General features: G+C 42.1%; 1 protein-coding gene across 4 annotated transcripts in view; it reads left to right on the top strand.

The window, feature by feature from the left end:
• Nucleotides 1-27,932, top strand: part of LOC133616388 (carboxyl-terminal PDZ ligand of neuronal nitric oxide synthase protein-like) — a 365,792-nt gene that overhangs the window by 215,403 nt on the left and 122,457 nt on the right. For 3 of the 4 annotated variants that reach the window (XM_061975575.2, XM_061975574.2, XM_061975577.2), the window contains exons 7-8: nucleotides 10,469-10,668; nucleotides 25,472-25,633. In XM_061975575.2, the coding sequence (XP_061831559.2) occupies nucleotides 10,469-10,668; nucleotides 25,472-25,633 (362 nt within the window). The remainder of the gene's footprint in view (nucleotides 1-10,468; nucleotides 10,669-25,471; nucleotides 25,634-27,932) is intronic. The other variant, XM_061975576.2, reaches the window with a different exon arrangement.

Genomic DNA, 27,932 nt, shown 5'->3' with positions numbered 1-27,932 from the left:
ATTGTTATAGGCGCAAAGTTGAAAAGCCAGCATCTGTGATGGTATGGGGGTGTATTAGTGCCCAAGACATGGGTAACTTACACATCTGTGTAGGCGCCATTAATGCTGAAAGGTACATACAGGTTTTGGAGCAACATATGTTGCCATACAAGCAACGTTACCATGGACGCCCCTGCTTATTTCAGCAAGACAATGCCAAGCCACGTGTTACATCAACGTGGCGACTACAAGTCGCTACTACAACTAACTACTTTGCAAAATTAAAGTTGCCACACCTTAAAATTTTTTTTTTTTTTTTTTTTTTTTTTTTTTTTTTTTTTTTTTTTACGTAAAAAAATGTATAGTAACGTATGGAAAACTTTTTTCACCAAATACCACTTTAGAAAACATTTGGCTCTCCAAGAACCACCATAATCACGAACATTAAAATACAGTAGCCTAGTAGGCCTAAGTATTTATTTAAAACAAGGCAGAGGTTAAATTTTACAAGTATATTTATTATTTTTAGCCACTGTAACATTACACACAGTCATCATCGGCGGTCACTTGAAGCGAGTATGACGGTCCTCCTGGTAGGGGGGTATCCCTTTATGGAGGATGCCTGTGCGTGACTTAGTTTAACGTGGGGAGACTGGTGCACAGACAGTCACCACAAGATCCTTGACAGATCTAGGTCAGGGTCCAGTGGCATGGAGTCCAAGACGACTGGGGACCCTTTTCTGTTGCAGCCTTCATCCGCCATCCCAGCCGTTGTGACGCTCCATAGGGTTAGCAATCATCCTCCGCCTGTTCCACCGTTGAGGTCTTGGGTTGTTATTTCCCCATAACTACCACAGCCGTTGTGGTAGTTTTTACATCTACCGTCTTCCGCCTGCTCCGCCGTTGAGGTCTTCACCGTATCCCTGGCTAGGGGGCAGTCAGGTACGAGGCCTTTGCCTAGGGCCACCTGGGGTAACAGTAGTAAAGGGGTTAACCAAGACCCCATAGAGGAGCCTCCACTGCCGGATGCACTTTAATGTCATACCCAGGACATATATACACAGATTGAACAGTAACACTGTGTGAGTTAAGTGGCCATTGTAAGGAAACAGAGACCATGATGTGCACTTTCCTCATCTATATCATTGCCACAGACAGTTGGTCTTCATCCAGCTTTCATTAATAATGTATTTGCCAGTCTAGCCTTCTAATGACCCAAGTTGATGAGAAACAGTCTGGCATGAAGTGGTTCACACAGACGACAACACTGTGCCACCGAAAACTGGGACGTTTTCCATCATAAATTAATATTTTCCTTCATTGCTCTGGTGTCCTCTGTGGCTGGAGGGTGATGCGAGGATGTGATGGTCTGTGTGCCCAATAACATTGCAGCCTGGCTTAGCTTTTGGGTTTAGCACGATGATATGATCCAGAGTAGTCAACTCGCTTGCGGCAAAAAACATGGCACCACTTCTCTCCGGGACTTTTAAGTTATCGGTAGAGGATCAGGGTCTTATGTCCGATGTTAGTTCACAGCCGGACCAAAATCAAAGCAGATACCTATAGGGATGATGCTCGAAACCGGTTTTCGCGGTTGTTCGATAAGAAAAGAGCCGAGTCCTCGGACTCGTATCCCTTTTTGAGAACCGGTACCTGTTATCAAGACCACTATAGTAAAGAAAAGGAGTTGGTTCTTTATTCGAATCCCTGGGAACGAATACCTTCCCACAGGAAATGCCCTGTAGGAAGCAATAATATGCCCATTTTTATTGTAGACTCTTACTGACACCTTGTGGCGATATGAAAATACTACGCGTCATTGGTTTGGGCACTTTCGGGTTGAGACAATTGAGAAGTAGACAAGTTGTGTTAGCTCCTACAAGCCTTGGAAAAGATAAGTCTGTAAGTAAACTGTTTAACTTGTTTATGTAACTCAATATTAAGGTGGAAAGTGTTTCAATTTGATAGTAAGATGTCTATTGAAAAACAATTTTTGTGTACTGTTTAAATGTGTCATGACTTGGTCCTGGGGTTTAGTTTTTCTCGAAGGCAACGGAAAGTTGGCTCGGGCGAGACGGGAATGAAGATACATTTTTTATTTAAAGACTATAAATACAAGACAAGGAAGTAAACAAAAGGCGCGCACAATGGCGGAGAACAAACTATGAAACCAAACACTTGCACAAAGGCAAAAACTATGAACAACAAAAAACACTAACTGTGGCTTAATAAACAAAAACTTACTTGGCATGGAACCGGCATGAAAAAAGAGCAGCAAGGATCATAAGGGTGTGGAGAGTGTGCAGAAGCATAAATGTGGGGATGTCACCAGAAAGACAAACTGAAAAACAATGAACTTAAATACTACAGACATGATTAACGAAAACAGGTGCGTGACTCAAAACGTGAAACAGGTGCGTGACGTGACAGGTGAAAACTAATGGGTTGCTATGGTGACAAACAAGAGTGCACAATGAGTCCAAACGTGGAACAGGTGAAACTAATGGGTAATCATGGAAACAAGACAAGGGAGTGAAAAGCCAGAAACTAAAGAGTCCAATAACTAAACAAAACATGACTTTAAAACAAAACATGATTACACAGACATGACAAAATGGATGTTTTGAGGACTTAAAATGGCTGCCAGTCGTGTATTTCCACCATCGAAATAGTTTCAACACTCAGAAGTATTTGTTTGATGATAGTACTGTATATTTGTGTGAAGCTAATATTTATATATTGTGTATTACATTTCAGTATGTTAATTGAATCACATAGCTTACACATTTGTCATTGTGTGTATTTCAGTTAAAAAAAATAAAAAAAATAACACTCCAGTGCAAGACTAAAGTAACGATAGGAAAAGACAAAGCAAGATCAACAACAATAAAGAGCCTTAATGGATTAATCTGCTTTGGAACTTTATTGGACGTCTTGGATTGTTTGTTAGCTGTCTGCCAAGCTGTATAACCTCAACACGTATAGTGAGGGCAGAACAGGCAATATGCAATTATTGCCAGGCTTCACTCTCATGTAAGGGAAGAAGAATTGTTGATTGATGACTGTGGTGTTCTTAGTGTCATAGTGTGTGTAGTTAGTATGTTCCAATAGCAGCAGAAGTGCACTTTTTGGAGAGCTGTATTATTTTCAGTTTTGTGCCCAAGGGACTGATTTTATTTAACACTATATTATTATTTGTACACCTATAGTGATCACAGAGACAGGTTGGTTTTTGTGTTACTGTATATATATTTGTTTTTCTGAAAAATCCCACTTAATATACTTTGGGTAACAACAGTCAATATATTTTTTTAGGGGGGTAACAGTCAATATTTATTTATTTATTGTATTTTATTTTTTTCTTATAAAATAAAAGTCAGCTTTTGTTCAACCAAATATTGTGTTTTTTTTCCATATACAACAACCTATCTGGAATCGATAAGAGACTCGATAAGGAATCGGTTCGATGAGAGGTTTCGATAATGGGCTCGAACTCGATAATTTCTTATCAAACATCATCCCTAGACACCTACTTTGAAATGTTCAGTTAACAGAGAATTTACCTGGCTGTGTAATTTCACACTTAACGAGTGGGCAGGCACTCTAGAGACCCAAATATACACTATATTGCCAAAAGTATTTGGCCACTGTTTCTACAAACATTTGTGAAAGAATGGACCGCTCTCAGGAGCTCAGTGATTTCCAGCGTGGAACTGTCATAGAATGCCACCTGTGCAACAAATCCAGTCCTATATACTCCAAAGTCAACTGTCGGCTTTATTATAAGAACATGGAAGAGTTTGGGAACAACAGCAACTCAGCCACCAGGTAGTAGGCCACGTAAACTGACAGAGAGGGGTCAGCGAATGCTGAAGCGCATAGTGCAAAGACTTTCTGCACAGTCAGTTGCTACAGAGCTCCAAACTTAATGTGACCTTCCAATTAGCCCACGTACAGGACGCAGAGAGCTTCATGGAATGGGTTTCAATGGATCCAAGCCATACATCACCAAGTCCAATGCAAAGCGTGGGATGCAGTGGTGTAAAGCACGTCGCCACTGGATTCTAGAGCAGTGGAAGACGCCTTCTCTGGAGTGATGAATCACGCTTTTCCATCTGGCAATTTGATGGACCAGTCTGGGTTTGGAGGTTGCCAGGAGAACGGTACATTTCGGACTGCATGGTGCCGAGTGTGAAATTTGGTGGAGGAGGAATTATGGTGTGGGGTTGTTTCTCAGGAGTTAGTTCCAGTGAAAGGAACGTTAAATGCTCCAGGATACCAAAACATTTTGGACAATTCCATGCTCCCAAACTTTGGGAACAGTTTGGAGCGGGCCCCTTCCTCTTCCAACATGACTGTGCACCAGTGCACAAAGCAAGGTCCATAAAGACATGGATGACAGAGTCTGGTGTGGATGAACTTGACTGGCTTGCACAGAGTCCTGACCTGAACACTATAGAACAACTTTGGGATGAATTAGAACGGAGCCTGAGAGCCAGGCCTTCTCGACCAACATCAGTGTGTGACCTCACCAATGTGCTTTTGGAAGAATGGTGGAAAATTCTTATAAACACACTCCGCAACCTTGTGGACAGCCTTCCCAGAAGAGTTGAAGCTGTAATAGCTGCAAAAGGTGGACCGACATCATATTGAACCCTGTGGGTTAGGAATGGGATGGCACTTCTTGTTCATATGTGAGTCAAGGCAGGTGGCCAAATACTTTTGGCAATATATTGTATATATACAAGTCATAGAGAGTAACATTTTAATGTGTTCCTTTTAAGCTTCAACTTTATGAATTATTCACCGATACATAGGGATGATACTCGAAACCGATTTTCCCAGTTGTTTGATAAGAAAAGAACCGAGTCCTCGGACACGAATCCCTTTTTGAGAACCGGTACCCGTTATCGAGACCACTATAGTAAAGAAAAAGAGTTGGTTCTTTATTCGAATTCCCTAGCTCATAACATCACATCTTTCCCCCTATAAAGAAATAATGTTAACTCAATAAAGTGTATTTCTTTTTTTAGCTTTAACTTTTCATTTTTTAGCATTGTAACCACATTTGCAAACAACTTTTCTCTTCATAGAATTTTCTTTCAATAAAGAATTAAAGTGCAAAAATGTCAAAGCATCATAACAAACAGTTATGTCCCAATAGCAGCAGAAGTGCACTTTTTGGAGAGCTGTATTATTTTCAGTTTTATGCTTAAGGGACTGATTTTATTTAACACTATATTATCATAGTGATCACAGAGACAGGTTGTTTTTGTGTTACTGTATATAATAGTTTTTCTGAAAAATCCCACTTAATATACTTTGGGTAACAACAGTCAATATTTATTTATTTTATTTTATTTTTTTAGGGGGGTAACAGTCAATATTTATTTATTTATTAGATTTTATTTTTTTTCTTATATAATAAAAGTGAGCTTTTGTTAAACCAAATATTGTGTTTTTTTCCATATACAACAACCTATCTGGACTCGATAAGAGAATCGATAAGGAATCGGTTCGATAAGAGGATTCGATAATGGGCTCGAACTCGATAATTTCTTATCAAACATCATCCCTACCGATACGCAAACATTTATTTATATAAACCCTGTGATTCCTGTTTGCAAGATATACAAAGTAAGAGATGAGGTGAGTCCAAAGAAATAAGGCGACACACCACTTCTATCCACAGCCTTATAAGTGCACACCAGGCAACGTCACAAGCATTACAGCATTCGTCACCCTACCCACCCCAATTAGAGAGCATGGAGCCTGGCTGTGTTACTTCCACTACCCTCTGCAGCCCTACAAAAATGAACTTGCTTTCCACATTCTGACAAGCCAAGAGATCACCCACATACTGTAATGGACCATGCATTATAAACGGGAAACCAAATGCAAATAATGTCAGTCATACCCACACATTTGCACACTCTCTGATTCACTGTCGGTGTTCAGTGACACAGTCCTCCACACTGGTAATAAGCTTATCTTGGGAACTAATTAACATGACAGTGGAATGCAATATAGTACAACTATGGAAGTTATCAGGCTGTAGAAACATCTGGTCGGAAGTACAAGTGTGGAAGGAAAGCCACATAGAGGGAAAATATTAAATGTGGCGATGAATTAGAAAGGAAGAAAGGGGATAGAGCTTGCTTGTGCAGGGGGAAAAAATGGGTCAAAGTACAGCACAATATATAATAATAGATTTTTATTTGTAAAAAGCACTTTACATTGAGTAAACAACCTCAAAGTGGTACACTGTATTAAAAAAATAAAAATAAAAAGATAATAAAAATAAAAACTAGAACAGCCTAATTGCTAGAACTAGTATGCATATATCTAAAAAAAAAAACGGCTTTAAAAAAAAAAAAAAGGGGTTTTAAGCCTTTTTTAAAAGCATCCACAGTCTGTGGTGCCCTCAGGTGGTCAGGGAAAGCATTCCACAGACAGGGAGCGTCTCCCATTGTTCGTAGCTTTGTCCTCGGAGGTTGGAGGAGGTTAGTCTGTCCTGTGTGGAGGATTTGGGGGTGAGTAGTTCTTTGAGGTAGAGGGGGAGCATTTCCACAGAGGCACTGGTGGGTTAGTAGGGAGACTTTGAATTCAATCCTGAGTGGAACAGGAAGCCAGTGAAGGGATTTGAGAATTGGTGTGATATGGTCGTATTTCCGCACTCTCATCAGGATCCTATTCTGTATGTATTGCAGCTTCTGGGTGTTCTTGCTGGGGATCCCGACAAGAAGTGCACAAGTGATATATTTGACTAAGTTACAGGTTTTGTAGAATACTTAGAAGCATCGCACACAGGGGTTTAACACATGAAAATATAGTTGATCTCATTACTCAAGATGTCTAATTTGGGCGAGAATAAAACATCGTGACATACAAGCCAAGCCTCTAGGACATTAAAACTAATACCTTTCTCTCAATGTGTCATCTGTATGTGGGAATGGAAATAATGCCATATCTGTGGAATCAAGCCATGTGAAAAAAAGGATTATATTTTGTTCTACACATTATTTACTCACATAAAAAATCCCTTTGCACGTTTGACATGTGACCTCGAAGCATTGACCATCAATAAACTCTTGTACAGTATCTGCTACATGAGATACCAGCACACACACTCTAGTGCTGTTGTATGTACAAAACCCAAAACCAGTGAAGTCGGCACGTTGTGTAATTTGTGAATAAAAACAGAATACAATGATTTGCAAATCCTCTTCAACTTATATTCAATTGAATAGACTGCAAAGACAAGATATTTAATGTTCAAACTGAGAAACTTTTTTGTTGTTGTAAATAATCATTAACTTAGAATTTAATGGCAGCAACATATTGCAAAAAAGTTGGCACAGGGGCATTTTTACCTCTGTGTTACATGGCCTTTCCTTTTAACAACACTCAGTAAACGTTTGGGAACTGAGGAGACCCATTTTTTTAGATTTTCGGGTGGAGTTCTTTCCCATTCTTGCTTAATGTACAGCTTAAGTTGTTTAACAGTCCGGGGGTCTCCATTGTGGTATTTTAGGCTTCATAATGCGCCACACATTTTCACTGGGACAGGTCTGGACTACAGGCAGGCCAGTCTAGTACCCGCACTCTTTTACTATTAAGCCACACTGTTGTAACACGTGGCTCGGTATTGTCTGGCTGAAATAAGCAGGGGCGTCTACGATAAACATATGTTGCTCCAAAACCTGTATGTACCTTTCAGCATTAATGGTGCCTTCACAGATGTGTAAGTTACCCATGTCTTGGGCACTAATACACCCCCATACCATCACAGATGCTGGCTTTTCAACTTTGCGCCTCGAACAATCCAGATAGTTCTATTACTCTTCGTTCTGGAGGACACGACGTCCACAGTTTCCAAAAACAATTTGAAATGTGGACTCTTCAGACCACAGAACACTTTTCCACTTTGCATCAGTCCATCTTAGATGAGCTCGGGCCCAGCAAAGCCGGCGGCGTTTCTGGGTGTTGTTGATAAATGGCTTTGGCTTTGCATAGTAGAGTTTTAACTTGCACTTACAGATGTAGCGACCAACTGTAGTTACTGACAGTGGTTTTCTGAAGTGTTGCTGAGCCCATATGGTGATATCCTTTACAAACTGATGTCACTTTTTGATGCAGTACCGCCTTAGGAATCGAAGGTCCGTAATATCATCGCTTACGTGCAGTGATTTTTCCAGATTCTCTGAACCTTTTGATGATTTTACAGACGGTAGATGGTGAAGTCCCTAAATTCCTTGCAATAGCTCGTTGAGAAATGTTGTTCATAAACTTTTGGACAATTTGCTCACGCATTTGTTCACAGCCCTTGTTTGTGAATGACTAAGTATTTCATGGAAGCTGATTTTATACCCAATCATGGCACCCACCTGTTCCCAATTAGCCTGTTCACCTGTGGGATGTTCCAAATAAGTGTTTGATTAGCATTCCTCAACTTTCTCAGTTTTCCAGTTCGAACGTCAAGTATCTTGTCTTTGCAGGCTATTCAATTGAATATAAGTTGAAAAGAATTTGCAAATCATTGTATTCTGTTTTTATTTACCATTTACACAACGTGCCATCATCACTAGTTTTGGGTTTTGTACATTTTGGAGGTCCTGATAACCGGAAACAAATAGGTATTTTACAAAGTTGCATAGAAGTACATCACATGATTTCAGAATTCAATATGTTTAAGAAGAAGTAAGAAGAAACAGAGTTTTTTAGTCATAGTGTATTTGTGTCTTAGCAATTACTGATAGTTGGTACACTTCCGGAATTTAACATGTACCAGGATTCCTATTGTTTTGTATCGGGACAGTAAATGATAGAATAATACAATTTGATCATAAAAATAATAAATAAAAACCAAAGGATAACATGTTGGCATAAACAATTTGTGGTAATAAGTAGTTATTCAGGACAAAATAAATCCGGAATATGTTATGGATTAGATCGATATCCATGAAACTAACAGAAACATTGTGATGAAGATGTAATTCTTAATTAGTATCTTATTGAATAATACGATAACACATGAGGAATGACAATAAAGGCTTCATATTTATTAAAGCAAATATTAGATTCAATTTAAAGCATTTATTGCGGGTTATTGGTTTTTTTTTGCTGTATGTTGTTATGTATGTTGTTACTCCAATTTTAACGAAACACTTTCTACTATACCAGGGGTCGGCAACCTTTACCAGTCAAAGAGCCATTTTGACCAGTTTCACAAATTATAGAAAACAATGGGAGCCACAAAAAATGTTTGATATTTAAAATGAAATAACACTGCATACAAAGTTTTTTTTTGCTTTGTGCTATGTATAAAGCAGGGGTCTCTGACACGCTGCCCACACCTTAATATGGAATTTGAATGCTGGTGCGGCACGCGGGTTTTATATGAATGGCACTTGTCAGCGTCATGCGTGCCGTGATGGTACAGCATATAGCACCCACTACAACCAGCGTGCCTGATCAGCAACACGTTGTATGGGGCTTCCGCTTGCTCACGTAAGTGACAGCAAGGCATACTTGGTCAACAACCACACAGGTTACACTGACGGTGGCGGTATAAAAAAAACTTGAACACTCTTACTAATAATGCGCCACACTGTGAACCCACACCAAATAAGAATGACAAACACATTTCGGGAGAACATCTGCACCGTAACACAACATAAACACAACAGGACAAATACCCAGAATCCCATGCAGCCCTGACTCTTCCGGGATACATTATACACCCCCGCTACCAAACCCCGCCCACCTCAACCGACGCACAGAAGGGGGGGGTTTGGTGGTAGCAGGGATGTATGATGTAGCCCGTAAGAGTCAGGGCTGCATGGGATTCTGGGTATTTGTTCTGTTGTGTTTATGTTGTGTTAAGGTGCAGATGTTCTCCCGAAATGTGTTTGTCATTCTTGTTTGGTTTTGGTTCAAAGTGTGGCGCATTATTAGTAAGAGTGTTAAAGTTGTTTTATATGGCCACCGTCAGTGTAACCTGTGTGGCTGTTGACCAAGTATGCCTTGCTGTCACGTACGTGTGCAAGCAGAAGATGCATACTGTATAACAAGTGGTTGGGCTGGCACGCTGTTAATACAGATCGTAGAGGGCGCCCTTATTATAACTGTAAGGGTGAAAATCGTTGAATATTAATCCCGGGAGTTTTCTGCGAGAGGCATTGAAATCCGGAAGTCTCCCGGGAAAATCGGGGGGTTCGGCAAGTAAGCTGCTGAGCCGCATCAGAGTGATCAAAGAGCCGCGGGTTGCCGACCCCTGTACTATACAAATAATCCCGGACATTATATATGCATTAATTGGACGTAACTAATTGAATGTATTGTATGTACTACAGTGCTACACTCTATGTATGCATTAAGTGCTTTACTTTTTTGTGATTGTGTTTATTATGTCCACCCATGTGTGCTTGTGTACATGCTCATACTGTACATACATTGTGTGTGTGTGTGTGTGTGTGTGTTCATCCAGCTGTATGTATATGTGCTTTAGTTGGCTCAGCTCAGGAAGTACCGGATGTAGAGAAGACTACAACTGCTACCGAGGAGACAGACATTGATGCTGATGAGGCAAACCAAATACCAATCTCAGAGGAACTAAACATCAACAGAGGGGTGACCGATCTGGATGCCACAGCCAAGACATCAGACCGCAACCACTCAGACAACAAGGTAACACAATGACTGGATATTAAAACATTTTTTTTTACCTACAGGGGTTATTTTAGAGGTTTCTATCAGTGTTTAAACTTGAAGGTTTTTAAGGCTGTAAACTTTCTGACATTATTTTGTCAGAATGTCATCAATTGATGATATCCAATGCAAGCAGCCCATATTATTATTGCTCATACTTCAAACTTTATTATTATACAAACCCCGTTTCCATATGAGTTGGGAAATTGTGTTAGATGTAAATATAAACGGAATACAATGATTTGCAAATCATTTTCAACCCATATTCAATTGAATGCACTACAAAGACAAGATATTTGATGTTCAAACTCATAAACTTTATTTTTTTTTTGCAAATAATAATTAACTTAGAATTTCATGGCTGCAACACATGCCAAAGTAGTTGGGAAAGGGCATGTTCACCACTGTGTTACATGGCCTTTCCTTTTAACAACACTCAGTAAATGTTTGGGAACTGAGGAGACACATTTTTTACACTTCTCAGGTGGAATTCTTTCCCATTCTTGCTTGATGTACAGCTTAAGTTGTTCAACAGTCCGTCGTGGTATTTTAGGCTTCATAATGCGCCACACATTTTCAATGGGAGACAGGTCTGGACTACAGGCAGGCCAGTCTAGTACCCACATTCTTTTACTATGAAGCCACGTTGATGTAACACGTGACTTGGCATTGTCTTGCTGAAATAAGCAGGGGCGTCCATGGTAACGTTGCTTGGATGGCAACATATGTTGCTCCAAAACCTGTATGTACCGTTCAGCATTAATGGCGCCTTCACAGATGTGTAAGTTACCCATGCCTTGGGCACTAATACACCCCCATACCATCACAGATGCTGGCTTTTCAACTTTGTGCCTATACCAATCTGGATGGTTCTTTTCCTCTTTGGTCCAGAGGACACGACGTCCACAGTTTCCAAAAACAAGTTGAAATGTGGACTCGTCAGACCACAGAACACTTTTCTACTTTGTATCAGTCCATCTTAGATGAGCTCAGGCCCAGCGAAGCCGACGGCGTTTCTGGGTGTTGTTGATAAACGATTTTCGCCTTGCATAGGAGAGTTTTAACTTGCACTTACAGATGTAGCGACCAACTGTAGTTACTGACAGTGGGTTTCTGAAGTGTTCCTGAGCCCATGTGGTGATATCCTTTACACACTGATGTCGCTTGTTGATGCAGTACAGCCTGAGGGATCGAAGGTCACATGCTTAGCTGCTTACGTGCAGTGATTTCTCCAGATTCCTTGAACCCTTTGATGATATTACGGACCGTAGATGACGAAATCCCTAAACTCCTTGCAATATCTGGTTGAGAAAGGTTTTTCTTAAACTGTTCAACAATTTTCTCACGCATTTGTTGACAAAGTGGTGACCCTCGTCCCATCCTTGTTTGTGAATGACTGAGCATTTCATGGAATCTACTTTTATACCCAATCATGGCACCCACCTGTTCCCAATTTGCCTGTTCACCTGTGGGATGTTCCAAATAAGTGTTTGATGAGCATTGCAAATCATTGTGTTCCGTTTGTATTTACATCTAACACCATTTCCCAACTCATATGGAAACGGGGTTTGTACATGAACTTAATCAAATGCAATAATACAAATTATATAATAATTTGTATTTCATGTTTTCATTTTGTCAAGTCTGTCTCTCGTTGTTAGATTAAACCTTCCATAGAAATATGATTGTTTATTTTGTTTTATTTGGGTAAAGCGTTTTCTGATAATAAGATATATGACTGAAATTTTGTGGAATCTCTGTAAAAGGCTTTGGATTTGATTCAGTTTACAACTTTCAATTGAAGTTGCCTCCTCCATGGCTGTAGGCACCCCACTATCAGCATTCTGTCTTCAGTAGCTAAATACTCTCTGGTCTGTCTGGCCTGAGGTATGTGAACAACAACGATTACTTGCTCAGCTGGAATCCAGCAAAACGGCTGTGGTTTACTGGGATTTACAGCTCCCTCCACTGAAGATAATATAGTTTTTGATTGAAATGACAGTTCAGAAAATGATTAAAGCAGAAAGACGGCTCTCTTTGCGATGGTACAGAGGCCTTTTAGGGGGTTCTCAAAACTGTTCCAACAATATTTTATTTTGTCTATTTTTATGACTTACCAATTACAAAAAAACCAAGGTGGGTGGGTTAGTCAACACATCTTCAAGTCCATTTAGGCCTTGATAATTTGTCAGCTTAGTAGCGAATAATGTCGTGAGATGAGAAGAAAAAGGTGTGGAGGGGGGCGTGGCCTGCGGGCCTGCGGGCCTGCCGCGGAACGGGGTGTTGCCAGGACCGGCCTCGAAGACAGCGACAGGTGCGTAGATGGCCCAGGTGGACCTTGTTATCGAATCACCTGTCGCCTTTATTAGCAGCAGCCGTGATGAGATGAGTAGTTGGAGTTGTAAGTGCTTCTGGGCAGACGCAGAAAAGACTGCACACCTTGAGAACAAAATAAAACAGTATTATACCCTGAATTCCAGGCAGGTCTGAAGAACCCACTAGAGGGCAACCTCTACAAACGGGTAAACCACGTTCCTCTATTAATCGCTGTTTGACAGCTACTTTAGTTATGTTGTACAAAACCCAAAACCAGTGAAGTTGGCACGTGCAAATCCTTTTCAACCTATATTCAATTGAATAGACTGCAAAGACAAGATACTTAACGTTCAAACTGGAAAACGTTGTTATGTTTTGCAAATATTAGCTCATGTTTCAAAAAAGCTGGCACAAGTGGCCAAAAAAGACTGAGAAAGTTGAGGAATGCTCATCAAACACTTATTTGGAACATCCCACAGGTGAACAGGCTAATTGGGAACAGGTGGGTGCCATGATTGTGTATAAAAGCAGCTTCCATGAAATGCTCAGTCATTCACAAACAAGGATGGGGCGAGGGTCACCACTTTGTCAACAAATGCGAGAGCAAATTGTCAAACAGTTTAAGAACAACATTTCTCAACGAGCTATTGCAAGGAATTTAGGGATTTCACCATCTACGGTCCAAATATCATCAAAAGGTTTAGAGAATCTGGAGAAATCACTGCACGTAAGCGGCAAGGCCTTGACCTTCGATCCCTCAGGCGGTACTGCATCAAAAAGCGACATCAGTGTGTAAAGGATATCACCACATGGGCTCAGGAACACTTCAGAAAACCACTGTCAGTAACTACAGTTGGTCGCTACATCTGTAAGTGCTAGTTAAAACTCTACCATGCAAAGCCAAAGCCATTTATCAACAACACCCAGAAACACAGACGGCTTTGCTGGGCCCGAGATCATCTAAGATGGACTGATGCAAAGTGGAAATGTGTTCTGTGGTCTAATGAGTCCACATTTCAAATTGTTTTTGGAAACTGTGGACGTCGTGTCCTCCGTACCAAAGAGGAAAATAACCATCCGGACTGTTATAGGCGCAAAGTTGAAAAGACAGCATCAGTGATGGTATGGGGGTGTATTAGTGCTCAAGACATGGGTAACTTACACATCTGTGAAGGCACCATTAATGCTGAAAAGTACATACAGGTTTTGGAGCAACATATTTTGCCATCAAAGCAACGTCTTTTTCATGGACGCCCCTGCTTATTTCAGCAAGACAATGCTAAGCCACATTCTGCACATGTTACAACAGCGTGGCTTTGTAGTAACAGAGTGCGGGTACTAGACTGGCCTGCCTGCAGTCCAGACCTGTCTCCCATTGAAAATGTGTGGCACATTATGAAGCGTAAAATACGACAACGGAGACCCCGGACTGTTGAACAACTTAAGCTGTGCATCAAGCAAGAATGGGAAATAATTCCACCTGAAAAGCTTCAAAAATTGGTCTCTTCAGTTCCCAAACGTGTTGTTAAAAGGAAAGGCCATGTAACACAGTGGTAAAAATGCCCCTTTGCCAACTTTTTTGCAATGTGTTGCTGCCATTAAATTCTAAGTTAATGATTATTTGCAACAACAAAAAAATAGTTTCTCAGTTCGAACGTTAAATATCTTGTCTTTGCAGTCTATTCAATTGAATATAAGTTGAAAAGGATTTGCAAATCATTGTATTCTGTTTATATTTACGATTTACACAACGTGCCAACTTCACTGGTTTTGGGTTTTGGGAGTTGCAGAGTGCAGCTTGTTGTTTCTTTATGAGCACCAATGCTATTGTGACCTTTCACGAATTGGACCCCAGATGCAGAGCTACGCCACAACACATACCGTTACAGTGTTGCATTATGGCAGAATAATTATTCACTTTTTTTTGTCTCCTGCTGATTGCAAACGTTTACCACATTGGAAACATACAAAGAAGCAATCCTTTTAATACATCTTGATCTGTTTAATGTGTTGATAGTCGCATTAAGCACAGAGTCTTGGACGATGTTTGGAGTTTGTTTTCAAGTTATTAGGGATATATATCTATCTCACCTATTCTTTTTAGTGAAACAATATGATTACATACAAGTTTAGGTGTACCAACCTTAAAAGCATGGACCAGAGTGCTGAGTTGTGAGTGAGCAAGCATGCCATGGTTTTTGGCTGTGTGGATTATTTTGAATTTTTATTGTACAAACCCTGTTTCCATATGAGTTGGGAAATTGTGTAAATATAAACAGAATACAATGATTTGCAAATCATTTTCAACCCATATTCAATTGAATGCACTACAAAGACAAGATATTTGATGTTCAAACTCATAAACATTTTTTCTTTTTGCAAATAATCATTAACTTTAGAATTTGATGCCAGCAACACGTGACAAAGAAGTTGGGAAAGGTGGCAATAAATACTGATAAAGTTGAGGAATGCTCATCAAACACTTATTTGGAACATCCCACAGGTGAACAGGCAAATTGGGAACAGGTGGGTGCCATGATTGGGTATAAAAGTAGATTCCATGAAATGCTCAGTCATTCACAAACAAGGATGGGGCGAGGGTCACTACTTTGTCAACAAATGCGTGAGCAAATTGTTGAACAGTTTAAAAAAAACCTTTCTCAACCAGCTATTGCAAGGAATTTAGGGACTTCACCATCTACGGTCCGTAATGTCATCAAAGGGTTCAGAGAATCTGGAGAAATCACTACACATAAGCAGCTAAGCCCGTGACCTTCGATCCCTCAGGCTGTACTGCGTCAACAAGCGACATCAGTGTGTAAAGGATATCACCACATGGGCTCAGAACACTTCAGAAAACCACTGTCAGTAACTACAGTTGGTCGCTACATCTGTAAGTGCAAGTTAAAACTCTCTTATGCAAGGCAAAAACCATTTATCAACAACACCCAGAAATGCCGTCGGCTTCGCTGGGCCTGAGCTCATCTAAGATGGACTGATGCAAAGTGGAAAAGTGTTCTGTGGTCTGACGAGTCCACATTTCAAATTGTTTTTGGAAACTGTGGACGTCGTGTCCTCCGGACCAAAGAGGAAAAGAACCATCCAGATTGTTATAGGCGCAAAGTGTAAAAGCCAGCATCTGTGATGGTATGGGGGTGTATTAGTGCCCAAGACATGGGTAACTTACACATCTGTGAAGGCGCCATTAATGCTGAAAGGTACATACAGGTTTTGGAGCAACATATGTTGCCATCCAAGCAACGTTAACAAAGGCGCCCCTGCTTATTTCAGCAAGACAGTGCCAAGCCACGCGTTACATCAACGTGGCTTCATAGTAAAAGAGTGCGGGTACTAGACTGGCCTGCCTGTAGTCCAGACCTGTCTCCCATTGAAAATGTGTGGCACATAATGAAGCCTAAAATACCACAACGAAGACCCCGGACTGTTGAACAACTTAAGCTGTACATCAAGCAAGAATGGGAAATAATTCCACCTGAGAAGCTTAAAAAATGTGTCTCCTCAGTTCCCAAACATTTACTGAGTGTTGTTAAAAGGAAAGGCCATGTAACACAGTGGTGAACATGCCCTTTCCCAACTACTTTGGCACGTGTTGCAGCCATGAAATTCTAAGTTAATTATTATTTGCAAAAAAATAAAATAAAGTTTATGAGTTTGAACATCAAATATCTTGTCTTTGTAGTGCATTCAATTGAATATGGGTTGAAAAGGATTTGCAAATCATTGTATTCCATTTATATTTACATCCAACACAATTTCCCAACTCATATGGAAACGGGGTTTGTATTTCTATTAAGGAAAGTGGCTGAAATAGTCTTTGTAATGAACTTTATTCTCACGTCATTGAAACAAACGTTTGACTTTCTAATTCTAATACGTAGCATTGAGTTGTTTGTATCTTCTTGCTCAGTCTTTATGTGCATTGTTCAAACACACATGTGGGTTTGTCCCTGAAGAGGCGCAACTGTGGATTCACTATAAAATGTGAAGGAAAAGCAGTTTGGATGCGTCAAATTTCATTCTCTTCTTGTCAGCTCCATTTAAACTGACAAGTCCCTCGGTGTACTATGATCAAATGATCCCGCAGGAGTCTGACATCACTCATCCATCATTGTTTGGCCGTCGTATCTATGTGTCAACTCAGGATGTTTGCACTTGGGCTAAGAACCAAAATAGAATCGTAGCCATATTTAAAAAAAAAACTCTCCCCATTTCACACTTACTAAGCTTCTGTATTTTGTTTTGTGGTTTTAAAAGTCCCCAGAATACTGTGACGATGAAACATGATGAAGAACAAAAACATAGATGTAAGAAAAATGTGAAAATGGAGCCTCAGAAAATAATATGTATTTTTGCCTCAATCAGTGATCATTGCGCTCTCTCTTTGATTGTACTATACTAGAGTATGGGGTATCAGACTGTCTGATTGTGGCGGTCCGCTCCCTGTATGATCAGTGTCAGAGCTTGGTCCGCATTGCCGGCAGTAAGTCGGACCTGTTTCCAGTGAGGGTTGGATTCCGCCAAGGCTGCCCTTTGTCACCGATTCTGTTCATAACTTTTATGGAGGTTGGTGCCCGGAGATGGCACTCCACCTTTTTCCGGGAGAGAACCATGGACTCGGACTTGGAGGTGCTGATTCTCATCCCAGTCGCTTCACACTCGGCTGCGAACCGATCCAGTGAGAGCTGAAGATCTTGGCCAGAGGAAGCCATCAGGACCACATCAACTGCAAATAGCAGAGACCTAATCCTGCAGCCACCAAACCAGATACCCTCAACGCCCTGACTGGGCCTAGAAATTCTGTCCATAAAGGTTCTGATCAGAATCGGTGACAAAGGGCAGCCTTGGCGGAGTCCAACCCTCACTGGAAACAGGTCCGACTTACTGCCGGCAATGCGGACCAAGCTCTGACACTGATCATACAGGGAGCGAACCGCCACAATAAGACAGTCCGTTACCCCATACTCTCTGAGCACTCCCCACAGGACTTCCCGGGGTACACGGTCGAATGCCTTCTCCAAGTCCACAAAGCACATGTAGACTGGTTGGGCAAACTCCCATGCACCCTCAAGGACCCTGCCGAGAGTATAGAGCTGGTCCACAGTTCCACGACCAAGACGAAAACCACACTGTTCCTCCTGAATCCGAGGTTCGACTATCCGCCGTAGCCTCCTCTCCAGTACACCTGAATAGACCTTACCGGGAAGGCTGAGGACTGTGATCCCACGATAGTTAGAACACACCCTCCGGTTCCCCTTCTTAAAGAGAGGAACCACCACCACGGTCTGCCAATCCAGAGGTACCGCCCCCGCAAAGCTCTCAATTTACCGGTCGATCTAAGTTCCCATCCTTACTTATGGTCATGAGCTTTGGGTTATGACCGAAAGGACAAGATCACGGGTACAAGCGGCCGAAATGAGTTTCCTCCGCCGGGTGGCGGGGCTCTCCCTTAGAGGATAGGATAGGTCTTTATTGTCATTGCAAAAAGTACAACGAAACTATGTTTTCAGCACAAACCCGTTCAAGATTAGACAAACAAACAGTGTACAGGGTTACAGAACCGGAACGCTGATGGGTCGCCACGAGTCGCCCCGTAAAAGATGGGGAAAAAGTAAAATGCTGGTGAAGAAGATGAGTAAAAAAATACAATCTAGACTGGGCTCCTAAGGAGGCCTAGTCTGGAGTGGAAAAAAACCCTCCATGCCATGCACACATAAACATGTTACATATAATCACGACACTCTGTTGCGAGTTGGGACCCTGGAGGTCGACTGCTGCTATGAAGTGCTGCCAGCCGTCCATCACCCCAAGGGGGAATCAAGCGATAGAGATAGGGTGAGAAGCTCTGCCATCCGGGGGGAGCTCAAAGTAAAGCCGCTGCTCCTCCACATCGAGAGGAGCCAGATGAGGTGGTTCGGGCATCTGGTCAGGATGCCACCCGAACGCCTCCCTAGGGAGGTGTTTAGGGCACGTCCGACCGGTAGGAGGCCACGGGGAAGACCCAGGACACATTGGGAAGACTATGTCTCTTGGCTGGCCTGTGAACACCTCAGGATCCCCCGGGAAGAGCTGGACAAAGTGGCTGGGGAGAGGGAAGTCTGGGCTTCCCTGCTTAGGCTGCTGCCCCCGCAACCGGATCTCGGATAAGCGGAAGAAGATGAATGCATGGATGGACTTTAAAATATTATTTAATCATTCTTTACTCTTCAATATAACTACCTTTTTTAAGGCAATTATTTTGGATATGCTAGTGTTAAAGGAAAATGTTAAATATGACCTAAACACCACCACACCCTAACAGTCAAACATACAGTTTACTTTTTGGCTGTTTCTTGACCGTAAACCTTCCTGAGCTATGTGCAACCTTGGGGGCAAACTACAAGCAAAATAAAATATTGTTTAACCCTTACATACTGTACTGTATGTAAAATCTTACTAATTGATATTTAGGCCCATACAGTATACATTTGTCCTGCCTTCCATATACAAAACCCAAAACCAGTGAAGTTGGCACGTTGTGTAAATCGTAAATAAAAACAGAATACATCCATCCATCCATCCATTTTCAATCTCAGCTTATTTGCAAATCTTTTTCAACTTATATTCAATTGAATAGACTGCAAAGACAAGATAGTTAATGTTCGAACTAAGGAACATATTTTTTTTTGCAAATAATCATTAACTTAGAATTTAGTGGCAGCAACACGTTGCAAAAAATTTGGCAAAGGTTTTTTTTACTACTGTGTTACATGGCCTTTCCTTGTAACTCTCTTGTCGTATTTTACGCTTCATAATGCGCCACACATTTTCAATGGGAGACAGGTCTGGACTACAGGCAGGCCAGTCTAGTACCCGCACTCTTTTACTACGAAGCCACACTGTTGTAACACGTGGCTTGGCATTGTCATGCTGGAATAAGCAGGGGCGTTCATGATAACGTTGCTTGGATAGCAACATATGTTGCTCCAAAACCTGTATGTACCTTTCAGCATTAATGGTGCCTTCACAGATGTGTAAGTTACCCATGTCTTGGGCACTAATACACCCCCATACCATCACAGATGCTGGCTTTTCAACTTTGCGCCTATAACAGTCCGGATGGTTCTATTACTCTTTGTTTCGGAGGACACGACGTCCACTGTTTCCAAAAACAATTTGAAATGTGGACTCGTCAGACCACAGCACACTTTTCCACTTTTCATTACATCTTAGATGAGCGAAGCCGGCTGCGTTTCTGGGTGTTGTTGATACATGGCTTTCGCTTTGCATAGTAGAGTTTTAACTTGCACTTACAGATGTAGCGACAAACTGTAGTTACTGACAGTGGTTTTCTGAAGTGTTCCTGAGCCCATGTGGTGATATCCTTTACACACCGATGTCGCTTTTTGATGCAGTACCGCCTGAGGGATCGAAGGTCCGTAATATCATCGCTTATGTGTAATGATTTATCCAGATTCTCTGAACCTTTTGATGATATTACGCACCGTAGATGGTTAAATCCTAAAGTCCTTGCAATAGCTCGTTGAGAAATGTTGTTCTTAAACTGTTCGACAATTTGCTCACGCATTTGTTCACAAAGTGGTGACCCTCGCCCCATCCTTGTTTGTGAATAACTGAGCATTTCATGGAAGCTGCTTTTATACCCAATCATGGCACCCACCTGTTCCCAATTAGCCTGTTTACCTGTGGGATGTTCCAAATAAGTGTTTGATGAGCATTCCTCAACTTTCTCAGTCTTTTTTGCCACTTGTGCCAGCTTTTTTGAAACATGTTGCAGGCATCAAATTCCAAATGAGCTAATATTTGCAAAAAATAACACATTTTCCAGTTCGAATGTTAAGTATCTTGTCTTTGCAGTCTATTCAATTGAATATAAGTTGAAAAGGATTAGCAAGTCATTGTATTCTGTTTTTATTTACGATTTACACAATGTGCCAACTTCACTGGTTTTGGGTTTTGTAAAAAATATGTTCCTTTGGTCAACTGGATTACTTAAATTTTTGGTGGGTTGAATACAATCAGCCAAGGACAATGTCCTTTTTTGTCTCCCAGGGTTAGGGTCAGGGTTAGGGTTAGATTCAATGTAATGATGAGGTATTTGTGTGTTTTGTTCCATCACCATAGCTACCTGATCATTCATTAACCAAATGTCATTTTAGCTTCATCTAAAAGGTTCCCCTTTCACACTTGCAGTCATTTATACCTTTACTCTCACAAGGTCTTGCATAGAAACTTGCATAGTCTTCAAAAGACTGACAAATTAAATACAATAGTCTTCAATGCAGAACAGGCTCTGCTCATCACGTGACCAATACCAAACCTGAGAGGGTTGAGAATAGCTTTCTTATGTACCATATTTTTCGGTTTTATCAAATAAATTTCCCCAAAAAATGCGACTTATACTCCAGTGCGACTTATATATGTTTTTTTCCTTCTTTATTATGCATTTTCGGCCGGTGCGACTTATACTCCGGAGCGACTTATAGTCCGAAAAATGCGGTACTAGGGTTGTACGGTATACCGGTATTAGTATAGTACCGCGATACTAATGAATCATTTTCGGTACGATACCGTCTCTGAAAAGTACCGGTCCAGCAACCCCCAATGCCCGCGTCGAAGTCACGTCGTGACATTGCTGGTTTACGAGCAGACGAGCATGTTCGGCAGCGCACAATCACGGAGTACTTCCAAGCAGACACAGTGTGTAGACAGAAAAGGGAGAACAGATGCATTTTGGTCTAAAAACTAGAGATAAAGGTGAAGTTATAACACTGAAACGCCCTCAGAAAAAAGTGCTTTAAGACATGGCTAGCTAGCTAGCGGCTAACATCCATCCAGTGTTTTAGCTTCTTCTAAATTACTAATCCTGGTCTCCATGGCGACAAATAAAGTACGTTTCTTACAAGTATCATCCCTGCAGGACTAGGAATAGCTAAACATGCTTCACTACACACCATAGCTCACCGGCATCAAAATGTAAACAAACGCCATAGGTGGATCTACACCTAACATCCACTGTAATGATACCAAGTACAGGCACGTATCTAGTCGATACTACTATGATTACATCGAAATGTTTTGGCATCACAACATCTTCTTTTTTGGCATCACAACATCTTCTTTCTGTATATTATGTTTATAAAATCAGAAAATATGTCCCTGAATATGACCAATGTATGATCCTGTAACTACTTGGTATCAGATTGATACCCAAATGTGTGATATCATCCAAAACTAATGTAAAGTATCAAACAACAGAAGAATAAGTGATTATTACATTTTAACAGAAGTGTAGATAGTTAAAAGAGAAAGTAAGCAGATATTAACAGTAAATGAACAAGTAGATTAATAATACATTTTCTACCACTTGTCCTTAATAATGTTGACCAAATAATAGAATGATAAATGACACAATATGTTACTGCATACGTCAGCAGACTAATTAGGAGCCTTTGTTTGTTTACTTACTAGTAAAAGACAAGTTGTCTAGTGTCGTTCTACTGGGGGACTTCAACGCTCATATTGGCAACGACAGTGAAACCTGGAGAGGCGTGATTGGGAAGAATGGCCGCCCGGATCTGAACCCGAGTGGTGTTTTGTTATTGGACTTTTGTGCCCGTCACGGATTGTCCATAACGAATACCATGTTCAAGCATAAGAGTGTCCATATGTGCACTTGGCACCAGGACACCCTAGGCCGCAGTTCTATGATCGACTTTGTAGTTGTGTCATCGGATTTGCGGCCTCATGTTTTGGACACTCGGGTGAAGAGAGGGGCGGAGCTTTCTACCGATCACCACTTGGTGGTGAGTTGGCTGCGATGGTGGGGGAGGATGCCGGACAGACCTGGCAGGCCCAAACGCATTGTGAGGGTTTGCTGGGAACGTCTGGCAGAGTCTCCTGTCAGAGAGAGTTTCAATACCCACCTCCGGAAGAACTTTGAACATGTCACGAGGGAGGTGCTGGACATTGAGTCCGAGTGGACCATGTTCCGCGCCTCTATTGTCGAGGCGGCTGATTGGAGCTGTGGCCGCAAGGTAGTTGGTGCCTGTCGTGGCGGTAATCCTAGAACCCGTTGGTGGACACCGGCGGTGAGGGATGCCGTCAAGCTGAAGAAGGAGTCCTATCGGGTTCTTTTGGCTCATGGGACTCCTGAGGCAGCGGACAGGTACCGACAGGCCAAGCGGTGTGTGGCTTCAGCGGTCGCGGAGGCAAAAACTCGGACATGGGAGGAGTTCGGGGAAGCCATGGAAAACGACTTTTGGACGGCTTCGAAGCGATTCTGGACCACCATCCGCCGCCTCAGGAAGGGGAAGCTGTGCACTACCAACACCGTGTATGGTGAGGATGGTGTTCTGCTGACCTCGACTGCGGAAGTTGTGGATCGGTGGAGGGAATACTTCAAAGACCTCCTCAATCCCACCAACACGTCTTCCTATGAGGAAGCAGTGCCTGGGGAATCTGTGGTGGGCTCTCCTATTTCTGGGGCTGAGGTTGCTGAGGTAGTTAAAAAGCTCCTCGGTGCCTTCCCGGTAAGGTCTATTCAGGTGTACTAGAGAGGAGGCTACGCCGGATAGTCGAACCTCGGATTCAGGAGGAACAGTGTGGTTTTCGTCCTGGTCGTGGAACTGTGGACCAGCTCTATACTCTCGGCAGGGTCCTTGAGGGTGCATGGGAGTTTGCCCAACCAGTCTACATGTGCTTTGTGGACTTGGAGAAGGCATTCGACCGTGTCCTGTGGGGAGTGCTCAGAGAATATGGGGTTTCGGACTGTCTGATTGTGGCGGTCCGCTCCCTGTATGATCAGTGTCAGAGCTTGGTTCGCATTGCCGGCAGTAAGTCGGACACGTTTCCGGTGAGGGTTGGACTCCGCCAAGGCTGCCCTTTGTCACCGATTCTGTTCATAACTTTTATGGACAGAATTTCTAGGCGCAGTCAAGGCGTTGAGGGGATTCGGTTTGGTGGCTGCAGGATTAGGTCTCTGCTTTTTGCAGATGATGTGGTCCAGATGGCTTCATCTAGCCAGGATCTTCAGCTCTCACTGGATCGGTTCGCAGCTGAGTGTGAAGCGACTGGGATGAGAATCAGCACCTCCAAGTCCGAGTCCATGGTTCTCGCCCGGAAAAGGGTGGAGTGCCATCTCCGGGTTGGGGAGGAGATCTTGCCCCAAGTGGAGGAGTTCAAGTACCTCGGAGTCTTGTTCACGAGTGAGGGAAGAGTGGATCGTGAGATCGACAGGCGGATCGGTGCGGCGTCTTCAGTAATGCGGACGCTGTATCGATCCGTTGTGGTGAAGAAGGAGCTGAGCCGGAAGGCAAAGCTCTCAATTTACCGGTCGATCTACGTTCCCATCCTCACCTATGGTCATGAGCTTTGGGTTATGACCGAAAGGACAAGATCACGGGTACAAGCGGCCGAAATGAGTTTCCTCCGCCGGGTGGCGGGGCTCTCCCTTAAAGATAGGGTGAGAAGCTCTGTCATCCGGGGGGAGCTCAAAGTAAAGCCGCTGCTCCTCCACATCGAGAGGAGCCAGATGAGGTGGTTTGGGCATCTAGTCAGGATGCCACCCGAGCGCCTCCCTAGGGAGGTGTTTAGGGCACGTCCGACCGGTAGGAGGCCACGGGGAAGACCCAGGACACGTTGGGAAGACTATGTCTCCCGGCTGGCCTGGGAACGCCTCGGGATCCCCCGGGAGGAGCTGGACGAAGTGGCTGGGGAGAGGGAAGTCTGGGCTTCCCTGCTTAGGCTGCTGCCCCCGCGACTCGACCTCGGATAAGCGGAAGAAGATGGATGGATGGATGGATGGGTTTTTTTTATTATCGGTATTGGATTTTTTTGTTTTTTTTAATTAAATCAACGTAAAAAACATAGGCGACACTTAAAATTAGTGCACCAACCCAAAAAACCTCCCTCCCCCATTCACACTCATTCACACAAAAGGGTTGTTTCTTTCTGTTATTAATATTCTGGTTCCTACATTATATATCAATATATATCAATACAGTCTGCAAGGGATACAGTCCGTAAGCACACATGATTGTGCGTGCTGCTGGTTCACTCATAGTACTAACTTTTAACAGTTAATTTTTACTCATTTTCATTAATTACTAGTTTCTATGTAACTGTTTTTATATTGTTTTACTTTCTTTTTTATTCAAGAAAATGTTTTTAATTTATTTATCTTATTTTATTTTATTAATTAAAAAAAAAAACTACCTTATCTTTACCATAGCTGGTTGTCCAAATTAGGCATAACAATGTGTTAATTCTAGACTGTATATATCGGTGGGTATCGGTATCGGTAGTTAAAGAGTTGGACAATATCGGAATATCGGATATCGGCAAAAAGCCATTATCGGACATCCCTAACTGTGACTATTTTATGCTGTGCACACTTAGAAAGGTGGCCCACCTCACCTCTTCATGTCTTCCTTTTTTTTTCCCACAGGCTTCAGAAGAGGCCTCCTTGCTGATGTCCAGTCCCAGAATGCTGCTCCCTGCATCAAGTGTACTATCACCTGGTACCCCTTTGTCCGTACACCATCAGATTCAACTGCTCCAACAGCAGCTTCAGCAACAGCAGCAGCAAACACAGGTGTCTGTGGCACAGGTGGGTTGGCCTTACGCACACTACCAGTGTTTCCCATAGAACGGCAATATATTTGCGGCAGCGGTAGGGGCGTGATGGTGCAATGATATCATCGTATGATTTGCATAATTAGCTATGACACTTTTTTTTTTAAGGCTAAAAAATACACATATTTATCCATCTACTTAATAATATATATCCTCTTAAGGCCCAAGCTGTTTGTTTACATGTTTTTTTTTATTTCTATTTGCTATTTGGGCTTATTGGACCCTAATTATAATTAAAACTAAGACTCATCTTTTGATATGATATATTTAGTCCATAAGTACACAAACGTGTACTTCATGTTTAGTGACATGCTAATTCTTATTTTTACACTTTTTTTTCCCAAATTCCATTGTATGTTATACTCTTCTGACACCACCAGATGGCAGTATATGTGTCCACATAAGCGGCCATAAGACCCCAATTCAGTAGTGTACACAATTTTAAAAATAAGAGCTAAAAGGTGCTGTCCACAAATGTGGCCACTAAGGCTTTTAGAGGTTTTTAAAGACAAATGTGGTGTTTGTATCAACATATATTTTTCTTGTTACATTCTATATTTTTTCTCTACACTTCCATTGTTTCTGCTTATTTGATTACTACGATGTAACACAGGCTGCACTTTCAGGGTTTCTCTTACATGTAGTTGAACGTGGCGCACCGCCACGGCAAAATAAAAGCCGCCACACCTTAAAAATGAGGGTTTTACATGAGAACAAATTTAAGTAGTATAATGGAAATACTGTATATGGTCTATTATTTAAGCACTATTGGCCATAATTAAAAAAACGTGCATCTGGATCGCCCGTCAGCATAAGCGCTACAGCTGGTCGCGCTACAGCTGGTCGCGCACCAGAGTTGGCACTCGGCAAAAGTAAGAAAACAAAGTTGAGTGAAAGGTATTTCAAGGTAATGCATTTCTTGTTCAAGCCTGGGAAAACTACCCTAATTTACTAATTACTAATTATTTTCGACAGTAGCATCTATGTGGAGTTTGCATGTTCTCCCCGTGACTGCGTGGGTTCCCTCCGGGTACTCCGGCTTCCTCCCACCTCCAAAGACATGCACCTGGGGATAAGTTGATTGGCAACACCAAATTGATAGATGGATAGTACTTTATTGATTCCTTAAGGAGAGTTCCCTCAGGAAACTTAAAAATATACATATATACATACATATATACATACATATATACAGCCGTGTAAAGAACATAATGTCATGGCTGTCATGAGTTTCCAATCATTTCATTTCAACTCTTATTTTTTGTGATAGAGTGATTGGAGCACATACCGTATTTTCCGCACTATAAGGCGCACCGGATTATTAGCCGCACCTTCTATGAATTACATATTTCATAATTTTGTCCACCAATAAGCCGCCCCGGACTAAAAGCCGCGCCTACGCTGCGCTAAAGTGAATGTCAAAAAAACGCTGCGCTAAAGTGAATGTCAAAAAAACAGTCAGATAGTTCAGTCAAACTTTAATAATATATTGAAAACCAGCGTTCTAACAACTCTGTCCCAAAATGTACGCAAATGTGCAATCACAAACATAGTAAAATTCAAAATGGTGTAGAGCAATAGTAACATAATGTTGCTCGAACGTTAATGTCACAACACACAAAATAAACATAGCGCTCACCTTCTGAAGTTATTCTTCATTCGTAAATCCTTCGAATTCTTCGTCTTCGGTGTCCGAATTGAAAAGTTGCGCAAGCGTGGGATCCAAAATGGCCGGTTCCGTCTCGTAGAAGTCATCGGGAGTCAGTGTCGCTGTTGTTCTGTGAATCCTGCCTTCCGGAAAGCTCGGACCACAGTTGTGACCGAAATATCTGCCCAAGCATTTACGATCCACTGGCAAATGTTGGCGTATGTCGTCCGAGGCTGTCTGCCCGTCTTAGTGAAGGTGTGTTCGCCTTCGGAGCTGTGTGAAAAAAGCCACCCGGCCTCTTCGCGTAAACTTCCCTTAACCACTCGCTCATCTTTTCTTCATCCATCCATCCCTTCGAGTTAGCTTTTATGATGACGCCGGCTGGAAAGGTCTCTTTTGGCAAGGTCTTCCTTTTGAATATCACCATGAGTGGAAGTTAGCATGGCAAGCTAGAACCACAGTGAAGGATGACTTCTCATTCCCTGTGGAGCGAATATTCACCGTACGTGCTCCCGTTCCACAGTGCGGTTCAGTTGCTGTGAAATACGGTAGTAATCCGTGTGCGGATGGAGAGATTGCGTCTTTTTATGAACCGGATCGTTTAGTAGGAGCCATTTTGTGGTCT

The sequence above is a fragment of the Nerophis lumbriciformis genome, linkage group LG14 (genome assembly GCF_033978685.3).
Source record: "Nerophis lumbriciformis linkage group LG14, RoL_Nlum_v2.1, whole genome shotgun sequence".
Taxonomy (NCBI): Eukaryota; Metazoa; Chordata; class Actinopteri; order Syngnathiformes; family Syngnathidae; genus Nerophis; species Nerophis lumbriciformis.
The sequence above is the reverse complement of the archived record's forward strand: the minus strand, read 5'-3'. Positions and strand labels throughout refer to the sequence as shown.